At 42.1% G+C, this 18,866-nt stretch overlaps 2 protein-coding genes across 3 annotated transcripts; both read left to right on the top strand.

Moving 5' to 3' along the window:
• Positions 1-4,158, top strand: LOC116045769 (G-protein coupled receptor 26-like). The gene is made up of 3 exons (XM_031293618.2): positions 1-995; positions 1,592-1,705; positions 3,320-4,158. The coding sequence occupies exons 1-3, from the start codon at positions 259-261 to the stop codon at positions 3,561-3,563; spliced, it is 1,095 nt and encodes a 364-aa protein (XP_031149478.1). The 5' UTR covers positions 1-258; the 3' UTR covers positions 3,564-4,158.
• Positions 4,159-6,897: 2,739 nt separating this feature from the next.
• On the top strand, positions 6,898-17,541 carry cpz (carboxypeptidase Z). 2 transcript variants are annotated; one of them, XM_031293607.2, is made up of 13 exons: positions 6,898-7,179; positions 7,682-7,711; positions 8,309-8,360; positions 8,960-9,282; positions 10,443-10,658; positions 11,180-11,415; positions 13,191-13,352; positions 13,452-13,610; positions 14,721-14,856; positions 14,965-15,104; positions 15,437-15,536; positions 16,320-16,465; positions 16,725-17,541. In XM_031293607.2, the coding sequence occupies exons 1-13, from the start codon at positions 7,008-7,010 to the stop codon at positions 16,926-16,928; spliced, it is 2,076 nt and encodes a 691-aa protein (XP_031149467.1). In that variant the 5' UTR covers positions 6,898-7,007; the 3' UTR covers positions 16,929-17,541. The 2 variants fall into 2 exon arrangements, with proteins under 2 accessions (XP_031149467.1, XP_031149468.1); XM_031293608.2 differs by having other exon boundaries at positions 6,903-7,179; positions 11,180-11,376.
• Positions 17,542-18,866: the final 1,325 nt, after the last annotated feature.

The following is an 18,866-nucleotide window of genomic DNA, read 5'->3' as shown; positions in this document are numbered from 1 at the left end:
GACATTAACTCCTGCGTGCATGAATATTGTTCAAGCGTCACATGCCAGCTCCCGACTGCACGTGCGGTGCGCACCGCATTGCCTGCGAGAGAGGAGGCGCCGGATAGTGCGCATGTTCGAGAGTAAACACTGCGCACGTGGTAAACCTGGAGTCGTCATTTCAGCACTGGACAGCTATCTCCGCGTGCGCTTCTGTGGCATGTGCGCCGGTAAAGTGACCATCCGTCACAGCTGGTGGTGGTGCACGAGCAGAGAGCAATGCACGGCAGACTCTCCGCAGCATCCTCCGCACGACTGCTGCTAACATCCGAGCCTCGAGAGATGAGCATACCGGAGTTCCTACTGGAACTGTCCATCGTGGTCATAGCTGTGGTCTCGTTGCTGACAAACCTGTCGGTGTTGCTATGTTTCACCCAGAGCGCCGAGCTAAGATCCCACGTGCCAGGCATCTTCATCCTAAACCTCTCCTTCTCCAACATCCTCCTCACTGTCATCAACATGCCCGCCACTTTTCTTGGAGTGGCCAAAGGGGCAAAGCCCCTCGGCGACTTGTTGTGCCAAGCTGTGAGTTTCGCTGAGACTTTTCTCACCGCCAACGCGATGCTGAGCATGGCCGCGCTGAGCATGGACAGGTGGGTCGCGGTGGTGTTTCCCCTCAGGTACTCCAGCAAGATGCGCTACAGGGACGCGTATCTGATCGTGGCGTACTCCTGGCTGCACTCGCTCTCCTTCTCTCTGACCCAGCAGCTCATGGCCTGGGGAGGTTACAGCCACACGTACGCGTCGTGCACCGTTCACCTGGACGGGGAGAAGAGGTCGCAGCTGGCCGCCTATGCGAGCTTCACGGCGCTGTTTCACTGCAGCAGCTTCGCGCTCTGCCTCCTCGTGCTGTGCTTCGCCTACCTGAAGGTCCTAAGGGTGGCCAGGTCCCACTGCAAGATGATAGACGTCATTACAGTGCACACTCTGATTCTGTTGGTTGATATTCACCCCAGGTAACGTGTGCGCATAGTGGAGATACAACTTTGAGGCTGTTGAGCCCTTTAGATTACCAAGAGGATTTTAGGGCCAATGTGAAAAAAAATGTATTTGAGGGTAACACTTTACAATAAGGTCCACAAAAAAATAGGTAGTTACTGTTTTTGAAAGGGTTACTGTTTTTCAGAAGGGTAACGAATGATTAGTTACCCTTTTTCAGAAGGGTAGTTACTGTTTTTCTGAAAAAGGGTAACTACCCTTCTGAAAAACAGTAACTACCCTTTCAAAAACAGTAACTACCTATTTTTTGTGTACCTTATTGTAAAGTGTTACCTATTTGAGTTCTGAGTTTAAAGTCAGCATTAATGTCAGAACTTTAAACTTATAAAGTCAGAATTCTGACTTTTTTTCCCCCATCACTTTCCATATCAGATAAATGTCAACAGTCTGAGATGTTCATCTGTTAGTGCAGTTTGACTTGTTTCCATTGAGAACATTCTTGGCTTAAAAAATACTGTACAACACTTGCTTTGTAAAACTAATGATGTAAATCGTTAATATATTAGCTGTTATGTCAGACATTAATTCATCTCTCTGTGTGTCTGTGCGTCAGTGTGAAGGAGAGGTGTCTAGCTGAGCAGAAGAAGAGGAGGCAGCGGGCTGCTAAAAAGATTAGCATCTTCATCGGCACCTTCATCCTCTGCTTTTCACCCTATGTTATTACAAGGTAACCGCCTGCTGTCACTGTTTATCACAGGCTTTATGCCAGTTGGTTAAATTTCCACATGACAAGTCTGTCTTCAGATGCTTTTACAGTAATGGCCGGAGAGAAAATCAAACTGTGTAACGTTTCCTGTGTGTCTGACGTGTCTCATGATACAATGATGGGTTTATATTGATTGTGTCCACTGTTTTACTGTTGTAAATCATCTGATGCACAGAGACTACACTATATCCTGAACACACCGGTAATTTAAATGCAAGAGTTCTGAAATGTGTTTCTAACATTAATTTTGTTGAATCTGCATTGAGAGTAATGTTTTCTAATATTTTGTAATAGAAATATATAATGGAGTGCTATACTACAGCCTCAAGTAAAGTTCATTTAACACCTCTCCAACACATCATTTCAACATGATAAGCTTTACTCAGGTAACATTTATTGCAGGGATATTACAATGAATTACATTATACTGTGCAATTGTTCATATCCATGCATCTGTTAGCTACTGGAAGGACAGAGTAGCTGACAGATGCACGGCACTTCACACAATGACAGTTTGTACAAAGGAACCAGCTAAAATGTGTAGGATTCATTCGACATATATTATAGAACAGCTAATACAGATTGCTAATACACAGACATATTATGCTATGGAAGCCCATTTAGCAAGAAAATAAGTTATATTAATAAAATACAATCACATGATGCAGATTGAGTATCTCATAATTATGAAAGATAAGAGATAAGAGATAATAAAGTGTTGTTTTTGTCAATTTCTTTCAAGTGTGTGACAGAAATGGGCTTCCATATTCAGTACATAACTGTACGTACACACCGCCGCCGACTTGAGCTTCTAAAGATACCGGAAGTCATTCATTTTCAATGGAAGCTGCTTCTCTCAGCTGCAAGAAGCGGCAAATCTGTCGGCGTCGCGTTTTGGGCGTTTTGAGCGACCAGAGCGTCAATCAGAAAGTTGAAAGTAGGTCAACTTTATGGTAATGAGCTATGACGCGATTCAGCGGCAAGCAGCGGCAAACGGCAGCAACCAATCGGAATATAGACGTCCTTTGCGCTGGCTGATTCCGGAGAAACATACGATGTAAACTTTCGTTCCTACAAAAACATTAGTTCCGAGAAAAAGGAGGAAAAGCTCATCATGGCCGTTGCTGGGTTCCCTATCATTTATGATATTTGCGTATAGGGACCAGTTAACGTTACCTGCCGGTCACATGGTCTCTAAACAGTCCGCTCACGGTGAAGTCCTTCACGGATCAACAGCTGCCGGCTGCTCGCTCTGCCTGCATTCTACTGCGGTTCAGCGGCTAACGAGCGAGCTAACTGCTAACAGACACCGCTGCGACCAACAACCAATACAAATTCTGTCATTATATATGTAATTTATAAAAGTTTTCTAGTGTCACTGTATTGGCCGTGCAGTGGCTGCTTGTGCTTTTTCCACGTCAGAGCGGCCAAAGCGTCAAACAGTTTCCCCGTACTTTTTGACAAGCGTCCTTGACAGGGCGGTCAGAGCTTCTTTGCAGCTCAAGTCGGCGGCGGTGTGTACGTACAGTAAGAGCCAAGAGAATTGACTTCTTCTTCTTCTTCCTCGTCCTGCAGGTTGGTGGAGTTGTTGCCCTCTGTGCACATCCCCCGGTACTGGGGCATGACAGCCAAATGTCTATCCTACGCCAAGACGTCCAGCGATCCGTTTGTGTACTGTCTGCTGCGGCAGCAGTACAGGAAGGTCCTAGTTCGTATCATCAGCCGGGTTCTGAGACAGAATCCCTACGCGCTGTCTATCCACAGCGCCAGCAGCACGCTGGACACCACAGACGACAACTGCATTACCAGAATCACCTGAGCTTGAGGTGCAAATATTCAAATGATTCAACATCTGCATCCTTCCCGCAGGGATGTTAGAGGTCAGGGTTTCTGAAGAGCAGCAACCCTGCAGATGGAACCGGAATGGAGTTAGTGCCTTGCTCAAGGACATTTTAACACAGAGGTGGACCACAGTGTTGTCCACTGGGAGAACTGTAACGGACACAAAACAAATGTGTGCTCAATGAGACGCACTCTGATGTGTGCCAAAGGCCTCCTCAGCCTCCACAGACTGCTGTTTCCACAGTGCTTGTCAGTTTGCCTGCTGAGTCATTGCCAAAAACACACCACATGAAACCTACAACATTATATTATTTCATTTATTATATGTATGTTTATTACTTTCATCAATGTACATGTATGGTTTGAAGAAACCTGAATTTGTTCGAAAGTGGTCTTCATGTTTCAGTGAAAGAACTGGAAATATGTTCATTCTGATTACTGTTTTGAAGCTAATATTAAAGTTTATAAGTGTCAATTAGTGACATTTCTAACATGTCGAGTGCACAAATGTGTGGAGATGTTATATCACCGCAAAAACACAGATTAAAAAATAAACTCCGCTGCCACAGACACACTATAGTCCACTGTACATAAAAGTGAAAAACCATTAGATTCTGGTCAAATTGTGATACTGTAGGCCATTTAAACTATAGTTATGTTGTACCTGTAGCAGTTGCTCCCAACATTTTTGCCTTGTGATTCTTAATCACATGAGCTGTGAGTAATTCAAACAGGGAGTGAGTCATCTGACAGACTAGTAGTGCAGTGCCCTTGTAGAACATGGCTTTTTGGAACAGGCCGATTGCTGTGCTATTGCTGCTTGCAGCTTTCTGGAGAACCGCTCATCTAAACAACTTCCCACTCGACACTGCGCTTCTTTGGGTCCTGAGCAATATACTTGCCATGATATAAATTAGTTGCGTCACGTACCCAAGTCACTCATGGTCAGAAACACTGGTGAAATACACTCTGTTTCATGCAGTGGTGTAGTCTAATGTATTGTAGTGGATATATTGTACTGGGTATATAGGCCAGAATCTGCCTTTGGGGGAGGTGTGTGTGTGTGTGTGTGTCTGTTTGTGTGGGGGGGGGGGGTCTGGGTGTCCTCCCCCAGGGGTGTTTTGAGCATCAACGACTTCATTTCCTGTATTCGGATTCTCTTTTATGCACCAATTTACAGTGAAAATACCTTTATTTAGCCTATGTGAAGAAGAAAAACACAGATGACAATTCAAAATATATCATCCATATAATGGAAAGGATGTTGTGGAGTGTCACTGGGCATTTTTAAAAGGGTATATGGAAATCCTGGAGCTTTCTTAGTGGGTATACTGTGTATACCTGTGTATCACACCAACAGCAGACTGTACCATTAGGCAAGACAGGCAACTGCCTGGGAAGCGAGGTAAAAGGGCCTCAAACTGATAAAGATTTATTATGTTTAGATATGAAAAATATTGAATATATCACTATTCTATATCCGCCCTGAAAAACACACCAAGTCGGTCAAACACATTTAGTGGAGGTAGGCTATTCGTTGCTAAATATTAGTCGCTTGTTTTGACATAACCACCGCGGCCGGTTGTAAAGGTATTTAAAGAATACCAAGGTAGTTTGGCGGCGGTCATGTTATTAGTAGGGCTGTCTCCTCGGAAAGTCGGTGACCACTCAGTCTACTGAGATTCTTCAAGTCGAGCGGTCGTTTTTTGTCGGCAAAAACTGTTGTAAGCATAGTTTAGGCTATTTTATTGAGTTGGCACGTGAATTTAAATTGGACTTTTTTTTGTGAAGAGTAGAAACGGAAGAAGTGAAGCTGTAGCCTTATGCGCTGGCGTTGGTAATATGGGAGTTAATAAAAGTGCATTGGCCGCTTGGTTCATGCTGGTTCAGATTACCGAGCGTCCTTCTTTTTGTATAATTTCCCTCGGCTACAGTAGTTTGCACGCATTAGGGCTAACTTGGCTTGTTAACTTTACTTGAACATTTTTGTCACCCTGAACGTCCCGCCAAACCCTGTTCAAAAATCTGTCAGTTCAATAAAGGTTTCTTGATGCTCTGTATGAAAAAAGGAACAAATAAATTGAGTTGAATATTTAGTATATCCATCCAGCAGAAAAACTGAACTGTTTATTCACACAAACGTTTGTCGAACGATAGTACACAGTAGCCTCCATGTTTACTGACGCTGTGTTGTGTGTGACATCTTTGGACAGTGGAACGGATTGACCGCCGCCAGACTGAAAGCGTGCTGCGTTTGGCGTCTTTCACACATGCTGATCACCACATTAGCGAGACAGACAGCCGGACGGATAGACTCACAGACAGAGATTCCTGCCTTTATTGGTTAGATGCCTAAAGAGGTGAAAGTATCCAGTATTTCACAAGAAATAACAAAGCAAACGAATAGACAAAAGTCACAAGACAACAGATGTGTGGTCTTAAGCGAGAATTATACTGGACACATCCAAGGTGGCGCGCGCCATCGTGACGTCAAAATGACGTAATATCCTGCCGGCGCGCCCAATTTATAGCGCGCGAGCAGAGGTCGTGCACGGCTCTTTTTTTTTCAGCGGCGCGTGACAAAGCGGAAACGGGAGGCCTGAACGGGTTCGCCGACAACCAGATGCCAGGACTCTCACAGTGACTGCAAGTCTCTCTTGTAAACTTACTGGATTAAGATGAGTTCTTTTATGGTTAATCAAATTGAAGCATTGACAGCAATGCTGCTGCCAGTTCTGCCGTTGTTTATCTTTTTCTTCTTCTTCTAGTCCGTAGAAAGAGCAACGTCTGTAGCCTTTGCTCATTAGCGCCACCGCTGTTCAGGAGAAGACTGCGACTAGTGTCGAGCACCAGCGCTGGTATAAATAGTCACGGCGATCCCATGACGTCACATTATTACGTGCCAGTCTAGTCTATAAGACCCTTTAGTCCTGTAGTCACGTGGTGACCCCTCATATTTATCTTGGGACCCTCTGAGGGGTCCTGACCCCTATGTTGGAAACCACTGCTATAGCCTACGCATTGTACTAATTATACGTTCCTATAATGGTTTAATAATAGATGTTCACACAGACTAATGGTGCAGAGATCTGTTCTAGCACTGAATTGGTGCTCAGCAGCTCTATTGTGTCAAACAAACAGACCTGAACTTTTCTCACTCCCACCCCCACAAGCCACGTTTCTTCCTTATGTTCACACACACACACACACACACACACACACACACACACACACACACACACACACACACACACACACACACGCACACACACGCGCAGCTATGTGCAGTGAAATATGATCGGCGCTTGCTCGTTACGCACGGCAGTGAGCCATAATTCTGGCGCGCCGCACTTTTTTTCGGGCCAGGGATGCTCCGCGCAGACAAAGGAAGGAGGTTTCCGTGCTGTGGGTGGTAATTATCATGGAGCCTAAAGAACGGAAAAGTTGCAGCTTCAAACACACACTGCCACATCACACACCGCCGTCACTGCACTCCAACATGCATTCAGGACTTTTGGTGTTGTTTCTTTCCTTGACGAGAAGTTGTTGGTGCGCCCCGCAGCAGACTTGTTACCCAGGAGACGAGCTTTTAGGTAAGGTCTGTTCAACTTCAAACAAATGCTTTATAGAAATATGCGTCACTATACGACACCAAAGCGTGATGCGTAGGAAAAACAACTCAGGGGCCTATCTGAACGAGCATTATGGGCGATTTGAGATCTACTTCTAAGCAATAAAAAAAAACAGCTGATCGAGTTGGCGATGCAGACCCCGTGGACGCACAACACACTGTATACATACGCTCTAAGTTAAGTGCTGTTCTAAATAATAAATTAATCCGGTTATTATTTTCTTAAAGTATATTCTCCACTCTCCCCCAGCTGTAGTGCATACAATCAAAATGTGTCCATTACTTCATGTTATGATCACCTGCTATTTTTTTTTAAACCACATAAACAGTAATAAAGCAGAGGCCCTGCTTTGGCTTAGTCTTGCTTTTGAAGATGTCGCCTCCTAGCGTTTTATTTGTGACCCACTAACATTTTCATGTTTTTTTTTTTTTTTGTGTGTGGCTTGTGCTCTCTTACTGTACAGGAAGATGCAGCAACAACGTTGGAGACAAACGTAGGTGGCTCATTTTAACCTTGTGTAATGCAGGGCCTTCCATTAAATCATATCTATTAAAGATCAGATATTGTATGCCAGGTAGGCTACAGAAGGTGATCAGAGCATGTGTAAAATCACAAATCAGGGCCTATCTACTTAGAAATTAGACTATGTGTCCTAAGATGTATTTCGAGGCAATGACTTGACTTTCAGGGGAAACCAAACTGTTTGACATACCAAGTGCCACTGCAAGATGCAACAGGCCTTCTCTCCAGACAGATGGTCTCTGAGAGGAGAAGAAGCTGCAGCACTTGAGCCTAACCTGCATGGAAGGATTTATGGAGCTTCAGAAATCCCTGTACTTTTCTATTATAGTGCTACACCTGCCAGGTCTAGCGCTTTTTAATAGATCAAAGTGTTTCTTTAGTACTCTTGGAGATGTGACTGATACCGATCTTCCAGCGAGAGTCTAAAACGATGTAACTATTTTGTAACTTAACAAAACAACAGAACCAAAGAAAATATTTGTCTCACCTCCTAAACTAAAAAATGAAGTAAACAACTTGTTTTCAAAAATGTAAGTTACCAACTCTCTCTGCTTTCTCTGTTCCACAGCTACCTGTACAGAGCTGAACCTGGGCTACTGTAATGATATGGAATACTCTAGGTGGGTGGTAGTGGTTGGTAGGCGAAGACAATCTGTGCCAGCTAAAAACTTAACCATACAAACATTTTAGGGGATCGCTGTAGTTATTTTGATTTCAATTTTCTTTATAAGCTGATAGTTGGCATCATTTCAGCCAGAGTGATGAAAACAAAAGATCATGCAACTCATTATAATGAGACACTTTCTGGAAATAATACCTTAATATCGCAACATAATACCTGAGTATCTCAAAATAATGACTTAGTATTGCAAATAAATGACTTAGTATCGCAGAATAATAAAAATTATTATTCAAAATTATGACTTGCTTATCTCAAAATAATAAGAAACGTATTAAATAATGACTTAGTATCGCAACATAATGAACAACTTTTAAAATAATGACATAGTATCCCACAATAATCAGAAACGTGATAAATAATGACTTATTTATCTCGAAAGAATGACTTAGTATCTCAAAATAATAAGTCAGTATTATTTCGAGAAAGTTTAATACTATAATGACTTAAAGGATCTTTTTTTTTTTGTCATCCCATCTGCGGAAATGGGCTTCCATAGTATCACGGTTAACAATTTGTGTTAAAATGCTGCCACTCCAGAACCATATTCCCCAACATCCTTGGTCACCGGAATCGCCTGGAGGCAGAGTCAGGGGCAGAGTACCTGCTGCTGAGCGTCATCCACGGCCTGCTCAACGGGGAGTGCTCCCCTGAGATCCGTCTCCTGGGCTGCTCGGTGATCGCCTCGCCCTGCCGGGATGACAAGATGATCAAACCCTGCCGCAGCACATGCGATGCACTGAGGAAGGACTGTGCCCATGCCTTTGAAGCCATCGAAATGGCCTGGCCCTACTTCCTAGATTGTGACCGCTTCTTTGCCAGCGACCGTGAGGGCTGCTTTGACCCGCTGGCAGGGCTGAAAGGTAAAGGCAGTGGGGGAAGAAGTATTCAGATCCTTTACTCAAGTAAAAGTACAAATACCACACTGTACTCTGTTACAAGCAAAAGTCCTGCATTGGAAATGTTACTTAAAGTGCTCATATTATGCTTTTTGACTTTTTCCCTTTCCTTTTATTGTGTTCTATATCTTTTTTGTGCACGTTATAGCTTTACAAAGTGAAAAAGCCCAAAGTCCACCCCAAAGGGACTTACCATCTCCAACAGAAAACACTGTTCACAAACTGCTCCAAACAGCTCTATTGTAGTCCAGCCTTTACTTCAGAGACAAACGTGCATCTCTTTTTAACACACGTTATAATGGTCGCCTAGCTGCTAGCGTGGCACGCCCTCATACTCTGCTTCTGACTGGCTAGTAGTCCGTATCTAGGTACTGAGCATGTGCGACTCCCAACAAAGATTGAACAGAAGTGAGATGCCACACTCTGTAGCTAAAACAGAGAGCTCAACACACAGGGTGAAAAGAGGAGCTGCAGCAATGTGCAAATATACAAATATACACAAATATATGGTGTTTATTGAAAATTAAACCATGTAAACCTATTCTGATATAACCTCTAAATACAATTATGAACCTGAAAATGAGCATAATATGAGCACTTTAAGTAACAATGTGTAAGTATCATCAGGAAAATGTACTTAAAGTATTAAAAGTAAAAGTACTCAATGCAGAAAGATCCTCACGTTTTAGAGACCGGAAATTATCAAAACAGTTCTGTCGATCAACTAAGTGTTTAATCAGCTAATCATTTCAGCTGGACTTGAAGGCCTATATATTGTTGGGTAGTTTACTTTATAATAAAACATATGTAAAATATCATCAATCATATGTAATTAACTGCATGTGTTTTGTGTGCAGAAATCTTCATTTTTATAGCTGTCAGATTAATGTAGTGGAGAAAAAAGTACAATATTTCTCTCTGTAATGTAGCGGAGTAGGCTAGAAGTAGACAGTGGCATGAAAATTTGAGTACCTCAGATTTGTTGTGAGTAAATGTACTTAGTTCCATTCCACCACTGGGTAAAGATCACGCTGTCGTGTTGTAATGTTCGGACCAATGCATTCCTAGTGCTCTGTGAAACAAACAAAGCGTCCCTTCTCTGCCTTTCCCATAACTTCCTCCAGCCAGACATGAGCAAGAAATGTCCAGCCTCTCTCCCGAAGAACCCAGCACCATCATCCAGTTCACCTACACCTCCAACGCCCACATGTACAGCTTACTGAAGAGAACAGCAGCCAAGTGCTCCCACATCTCTCATGTGTACAGCATCGGACGCAGCACAGAGGGCAGGGATCTACTGGTCATTGAGTTCACCGACAACCCAGGACAGCACGAGCTATGTGAGTAAGGAAGAGCAGTGGCAATGGTAAAATACGGATGCTTGGTCAGGTGCCTTTGGCGTTGTTATTGACGCTAAAAGTCTCCTTTAGCGTCATATCTAAATGCGCTTTATCTAAACGCGCTGGGTCGGGGCTATTGGCATCACTTTTGACGCAGTTAGGTTAAGGAAAAGGTCGTGGGTGGGCTTATAAAACAGTTGGGTTTAGGAAAAGAAGAACGGGACAGTTGGGTAAAAAAAAAAAAAAAAAAGCCAGATATCTCCCTCAAGAGTTGATGGGGACCTAAACAGAGCAAAAAGGAGGGTGAATATTGGTCTTTATCATTATGGACACAAACACAACTCCAAATGCATGCTAATGTTGCTACGTGTCGGCCACATGTGCAAAGAGGCAACTGTTTGCTTGCACTTTCTAAAGGTATAATACTTTAATATTGTGTTTACAGCTTGTTCTGCCACCCCGAAGTGGCCAGTTCAACAAATGCAGCTTTAACCATGTTTGCTTCTGTCTGTTAACTGTAGTGGAGCCAGAGATCAAGCTGGTGGCCAACATGCATGGTAACGAGGTGCTGGGCCGCCAGCTGCTCATATACATGGCCCAGTACCTGTGTTCAGAGTACATTCTGGAGAACCAACGAATTCAGACCATCATCAACACTACCCGCATCCATATTCTGGCCTCCATGAATCCAGATGGCTATGAGCTGGCCGCCTCAGAGGTAGAGGATAACAGTGACCCGGAGCTCAGCAACCAGGAAGTAAATATTGTTAACAGAAAAAAAAGACAAACCGCCATTATCCGCTCTCAATCTCATTGTCTGTTCAGTCTGTTCAGCTTGAGGTGTGGAGGTGGAGGAATGAGGTACTCTGCTGAGGGAGCGTGAGCATTGCTAATGCAGAAGGTTTTTACAACGCAGTTTGTGGGTTGTGAAATGGGACACCGTTGAGCAACTTTATGACAGTGTAGCTGTGCTTTTTGTAAGGCTATCAAGTTTAAGATATCTACAAAAGGAACACATTTTGCTATGGCATGCTGAAGGATAGGCCTTTGCTCTGCTCTAAGATTGTTGAAGATTAATTGTAAACATTAGAAAATTGGTAATTTATTAATGTAGGTATTAAAGTGCTCATATTATGCTCATTTTCAGGTTCATAATTGTATTTAGAGGTTATATCAGAATAGGTTTACATGGTTTAATTTTCAAAAAACACCATATTGTTGTTGTACTGCACATTGCTGCAGCTCCTCTTTTCACCCTGTGTCTTGAGCTCTCTGTTTTAGCTACAGAGTGAGGCATCGCACTTCTATTCCATCTTTGTTGGGAGTTTTTCACTTTGTAAACCTATAACATGCACAAAAAAAGATATATAACACAATAAAGGAAAGGGAAAAAGCCAAAAAGCATAATATGAGCACTTTAAGATAGTAATTTACTCAAGAAGATGAGCAATAACAAATCAGTGATTGTGGGAGGCTACTGGTGGATTTAACTACTGTTATGTCTTTTTCCTGGTTCAGTTGCTAAATTAGATGTAGGAGAGTACTAAAGCCTTCCACCTTCCACCTATCACCCTACTGTCTACTACTAACCAGAGAATTCAACACTAATCATCACTCCACTAGTTTGTTTAGCACTTGTAGAAGTCTCTCAGCTCTCTTTATTCTACTGTATGTTGTGATGTAGTCGAATTGTGAGACCAGCTTTCTGTGGACTTTGTGTGACAAGCCTGAGAAAGTGGGACTTCATTGGCATCTCTTGAGCCTTTTAATACTCAGTATAACATTACTGACACAGCCTTTTGGTCAAAATGCTGTGCATTTATGTATCAGGCTGTGCCACTGTGCCTCTAACAAACTCTGCATGCATGTGTGCTGTAGACTGATCATGTGTATGCTCAAATGTGTGTTGCAGTCATTTGACAGGGGGCTGTTAACAGTCGTGAGGTCCACTATGAAGATCAGTGATGATCACCATTGTCCATGTATGTAATGTCCAATCTGAAATGCACTCTGTAGCCTGATATCTTCATGGTACTACACACAGCTTTACTCCAAGAGAGGCAATTTATATGCATGGGTTTTAGTCTGACAGGCTGTCTGACTGCATTAATGAAGGTGTGCAGCATGTGTACAGCAATATGATTACATCTCAAATGTATTATGTAGGACAAACTACTTTGAATGTATTCATATTCTGTATATTGCATGTGTCATATACATTTTACAGTTTGCCTATAATCCAAAAAAAATCTCTTCCCTAATATTTAGGAAAAATGGTTTCCTCTTGTCACTCTATTTGCTACTTTTTCTCATGACGGATATATGGTCTTGTCTACATGTTAACAACAGAATTAACAGCGATAGCCTAGCAGGTTCCTTCCTGTACGTCTGACTAATAATCATATCATTGTTTTTCATTATTTCCTTCACATAATCACCCTACCGTCCTACTAACGACTACACATCATCATGAATAATGTCACACTCTGACACTTTGTAATACTTCTAGTTGTTTGAACATAAACTTTCCAGGGTCACTTGTTGAATGGTTGGACCAATGGACGGACCAACGCCCAGAATATTGACCTCAACCGTAATTTTCCGGACCTCACCTCCATTTTCTACCGGAACCGCCGCAGCAGGCACTACCGCATTGACCACATCGGAATCCCTGATGCCTACTGGTTTGGCAAGGTAACGGGATAGTTCTTATTAATCAGATTAATCATCAGCACATATACAGTTTATCAGCCTGGCTTGTAAAAACAATTTAATCCTACCTTTGGGCTGTAGGTGGCACCAGAGACCTATGCAGTGATGAAGTGGATGAGGTCCCTGCCCTTTGTTCAGTCTGCAAGCCTTCATGGAGGGGATCTGGTGATCTCCTATCCCTTTGACTTCTCTAGACACCCGCAGGAGGAGAGGATGTTATCACCAACTCCAGATGAACAGGTAGGGAGGAAGGATGGCTGTCTGGATTGATGGATTCATGTTTGCTGAAATAGTTTGGTCTAACAGTGCAGCTGGCAGTGGTGGAATGTAACTAAGTACATTTACTCAAGTACTGTACTTAATTACACATTTGAGGTACTTGTACTTGGGTCTCTTCTTTTCATGACACTTTCTACTTCTACTCCACTACATTTCAGAGAGAAATATTGTACTTTTTACTCCACTACATTCATCTGACAGCTTTGGTAACTAGTTACTTTCCAAATTAAGATTTTTGCACACAAAAGTTGATCGACAGAACTGTTTTAATCATTTCTAGTTTCTAAAATGTAAGGGGTTTTCTGAATTGAGTACTTTTACTTTTTTTTTGTGATCAAATGCTTTTATTCAACACACATCATAGACACAACCAGCAGCATGTTACAGGTAACAGAACATACATGTAACACAAATAAAATAAAATAATAAATACATAAATGAAATAAAATAAAAATGACATTAATGAATTAAAATGAAATAAGAACTGTATACTCAAAACAATATCAACCCACCCTCCCCAGGACCCCGTGGGCTGGCAGCTGTAATCGCAGTCAGCCTTTTAATGTCTCTGCTATTACAAACCACATATCCACATTCACCTGTCTAGCACCATTGATGCAGGCTGTTGAAAGTTCCATATAAACTATGTCAAGAAAGGTCAGAAGCCATTGCTTAATGGTCAAAGTGTGTGGGGGCTTCCAGCGCACCACCACCATTTTCTTTGCAGCTGTGAGCCCGGCAAGGACTATCCTTTTCTGACATTTAGAAATTTGGAGTGAAGAAGTGTCATTCAGCAGCAAAACTGGTATTGTCGCGGGAACAGTCCCAGAGACGAATGTCGTCAGTTCTGAGGCAACATTTTGAGTACTTTTACTTTTAATACTTTAAGTACATTTATCTGATGCTACTTACATACTGTTACTTAAGTAACATTTCAATGCACGCTTTTTACTTGTAATAGGGTATTTTACAGTGTGGTAATAGTACTTTTACTTAAGTAAAGGATCTGAATACTTCTTCCACCACTGGCAGCTGGTCATAACTTCCTCTCTCACCCCACACCATGCTCAGATCTTCAAACAGCTGGCTCGTACCTACGCAGATGCCCACGCCACCATGTCAAACAACGACACAGAAAGGTGTGGAGCCTCCTTTTACCGAACTCGGGGCATCATCAATGGGGCACTGTGGTACAGTTTTGCTGGTGGTGAGATACGACACTTTTCAAACTACTAGAGAGAACCATGTATACGTTAGTTTTTCTACCCGTCCCATTGGTTGTGAGGGACTGATAATGTACACGTCTCCCTTGCAGGTATGTCAGACTTCAACTACTTGCACACCAACTGTCTGGAGATCACCGTGGAGCTCGGCTGTGACAAATTCCCCTCAGAGGCTGAGCTTTACCCAGAGTGGAAGAGGAATAAGGAAGCTCTGCTCAGTTTTATGGAGTCTGTAAGTGTCTGTTAGACAGGCTTGATGTCCAGTTTGTGTTAAAATAGGCATATGTTTACAGTGCATTATTTATTAAATTGATAGTGTAAGGATGAATAATTGACAATGAAAGTGTGAACTGATGTCATCTTGTTAAGTCAAATTTGCTAGCAGAACCCAAGTGGGTTTTAAAGACCAGAAAGGAGAGAAAGTTTAAAAGCAATATTAATAAGTATGTGCCTATACGCATAAGAACTATACAAACATACAGCATAAACACTTGACCCAGAACAAAAGTACTAGGCAGACAAGGAGATAACACGCTTTCCATTGTGCTTCCTGTCCCTGAACAGGTCCATCGAGGGATAAAGGGAGTAGTTACGGATGGTGATGGAAATGGGATAAAAGGGGCAACTATCTCTGTCAGGGGGATTAGAAAAGATGTCACCACAGGTAAACACAGTCCTGCATGGTTACATATTTCCAGGTTGGTATAACTTTGATGTTTATTTTTGGTTGATGTATATTGTAGCCTTCAGGAAGTTGGTGTTATGGTGTAGCTGTGAGGCATAAGTTTACCTTTGATATTAAACAGTTTTAGCCAGGCTTTTAGGACCACATAATCCTGGAATATCTCAACAACTGTTGGATAGATCGCCATGACATTTATTATATTCATGGGTGATGCCCTTATGTTTCACTGTGAGTTTGTGCTTTTGAGTAAAATGTCTTGACAACTATCAGATGGATTGTCATAAGACATTCATGTCCCTCTCGGGAGGAATTGTAATAACTTGTGATTTCTAAACTTTTTCTCTAGCATCATCATCACAACAAAATTTGAATATTTCCAATATTTGTTTTATGACTAAATACCTGCAAAAGTAATGGCATTCCAATCAGCCTCAGCTGTATGTTGTTTAGTGCTCATTAGCAAATTTTATGCTAATACACTAAGATGGTGACCATTGAAAACATTATATCTGCAAAACATCAGTCTGTTAGCATTGTCATTGTGAGCATATTAGCATGCTAACTTTAGCATTTGTGCCCAAGTTCCGCCTCACAGAGCTGCTAGCATGGCTGTAGAACTATTTATATGTACACTCTCCCCTCTTGTTTCTCACACTTGTTCTTTTTACTGTGCTCTTCTTTCAGTTCCTCTCTTTTTTCATTGGTTTTATCCCCTCTCTGACATGTTAACTGTATTAAACTGTTCTCTTCCCCTCCCTCCAGCTGAAGATGGAGACTACTGGCGGCTGCTGAATCCCGGTACTCACATCCTGACGGCCACAGCCAAGGGTTACTCCAGGGTCACTAAGAGGATTTATCTGCCTCACAACATGAACAAGGCTGGACGTGTTGACTTTGCCTTGAAGAAGGTTGGATCTTTGTCTTCATTATCTTGTTCCACCAATGTTATTCTAAAATGATCCTTGTTTACCTTACTTTTTACACATGCATGGTTTAGTTTTAGTAGAGAGCTATTGTGTCAGATTTAGCTACTTGCTCATTTCCATCTGCCGTCCCTGGGCCAGTGAACACAAACACTAGTACAAGTTCAAAATACAATAAATACTAAATGGATGGTCATCCATTCTCTCTGCTGCATCCTCACTATTTCCCTTGTCCTGCATCTAGGTTCCCATAGAGCCCGATATCGACGACCACCTCTTCCCTACGGTAGACACATGGGATCGATTCGACCCATACAACCAGTTTGAGCGCTACGGTGAGCCAGACGTAAGTCAAGGAGGGATAGAGCGGGAGGAAAAACCATGGTGGTGGAACTACTTCTCCCAGTCTGGCATCTCACCTCCAAACTGGCTGCTGCGAAGTGTCTAGACGCACTACAGGACAATAAGGATCCCAACATACCACTGCGAGACTGGTGATGGACGGTCTCACTGGTGCTCACACAGCAGGACTGAGCTGTGGCACTAAAATCAGCAGTACCTAAATAGGCTTCAGTGCTTCCTGGAAGGATGCAAATAGGCTATTTTCCACCAGGCAAAACATTTGATTCTAGCCTGTAGGCGGAGTTTTGGCCAATATTGCTTTGCAGCTGCATTTAACTTCTTTTAACTGAAAATTTAACCACGGGGAAATACAGGATTTATGGATGCGTCAATCAACTTTTTAAAATGTTCACAGTCAAAATTAATTGTATGCACTTATTTGAATATTGCACATTACGATTACTCATGTGACGGCAGCTGCATAAAATGTGCACATTTTTTTAAATTGAATTGGGTACAAATTTCAGCCACATTTTATACATTACACACAACATAAGTGCAACAGTCAGCATTTTCTGTACCTGCAACAGCACCTCATATTGAGCACCACATTTAAGCTTGGATTAGCAGCAATACTGTGCCAATTGTGAACAGTAGAAATTCTTGCTTAATTTGTTTTTCACAAGCATAACAAATAAATATTAAATATTTGTGGCATATATTCTTTCATTTTTTTTATTTAAAAAAATATTAAGTAACCTCATATGTTTTTGGAGTTTAAAACTACTTGTTTTACACCTCTCAGCTCTAACCTATTTTAAGAGGCTGTTGTTGCCTTTGATCACCAGAGGGCGCCAGAGAACATGTAATGACAGACTGTGCCAACTTCTTTAAAGTCAATGACGAGTAGTCTAATTAGATGGTCGGGGGCGTTTGTACTCTTCATTCATTCATGAAATCATGTATTTCTTCACAAACGCATTGAGTCTGTTTTAATACATGCCAACATGGTGAATTGGTTTAATGTGTTGATTTTACAGTCTGTGCAGAAATTAAGTCTCAAGTGAAAGGTCGTAGTAGTTCTCAGAAACCACCAGAAAAGAACATTATCCGTCAGCTGCTGCTACTAGAAATTATCTTTTTTTTTATTACACATAGGGCTACTGCCCAGGCGCGTGCCGTATCCTTGCGCCCTCACACTATGACAGGTAGCATTTGCTTTGTTTGATGTGATTGTCAACAGTTTCTTTTTAAGCTAACAAGCGAGTTGTTTTGCTAACAGGCACCGCAGGCAAACAGTTTAAATGAAATGAATGTGACTTGCTAGCCAGCACATTTCACCCTACCTTTTTAAACGGGGGAACAGAAGGCTAAGTTACTGAATTTAGTTTTTGTGTGAGAAAACGCAGCATGCTAGGTTTTTGCTTGACAGATACAACTGACACAAGCCTTTCCTTCAGCAGCCAACCCTAAGGTAGGCTACTCTCTCACAGAAGTACAATTTAGTTCGACAGTCTGTCAAACTTTATGTTAGTGAGTCAGAATACCTGGGCTGTGTAACTACACAGACAAATGAAATACAGCCATTGTGACTGTTCACCAGCTACACCTGTTTGTGCTGTGAGGAAAGTCTATTGAGGAAATGGTAGGGTTGATATCATGGCAGTGATCCTCGCAACATGTTCTCACAGAAATCCTGACAGTGTTGTCTAATTGTTATAAAAATGCCACCACACATTTAAGTGCTTTTATTATGTTTTCCAGTTTTCAGTGTATTGTTTTGGTTATGGTTAGGGTAAGGTTTTTGAGGTGGTTCTGCTTCCTTTAGCAAATACGGCTCTGGTTGAGTCCAGGGTGGCTTTTTGTATGTAACAAATTAAAACTGTGATATTTACTATCCAAAAAAAAGTATAAATCTTAAATGAAAGCAGTCCCAACAGGCAGCAATGATGCATTGCACACAGAATCAAAACTATACTTTCAAATCCTGTTATAAACCTACCTGGATCAACCAATCAGCACTAACTACTAGGTACGCTTAAAA

Source organism: Sander lucioperca, chromosome 4, assembly GCF_008315115.2.
Source record: "Sander lucioperca isolate FBNREF2018 chromosome 4, SLUC_FBN_1.2, whole genome shotgun sequence".
Taxonomy (NCBI): Eukaryota; Metazoa; Chordata; class Actinopteri; order Perciformes; family Percidae; genus Sander; species Sander lucioperca.
Note: the sequence above shows the minus strand (reverse complement) of the source record. Positions and strands in the feature narration are given on the sequence as shown.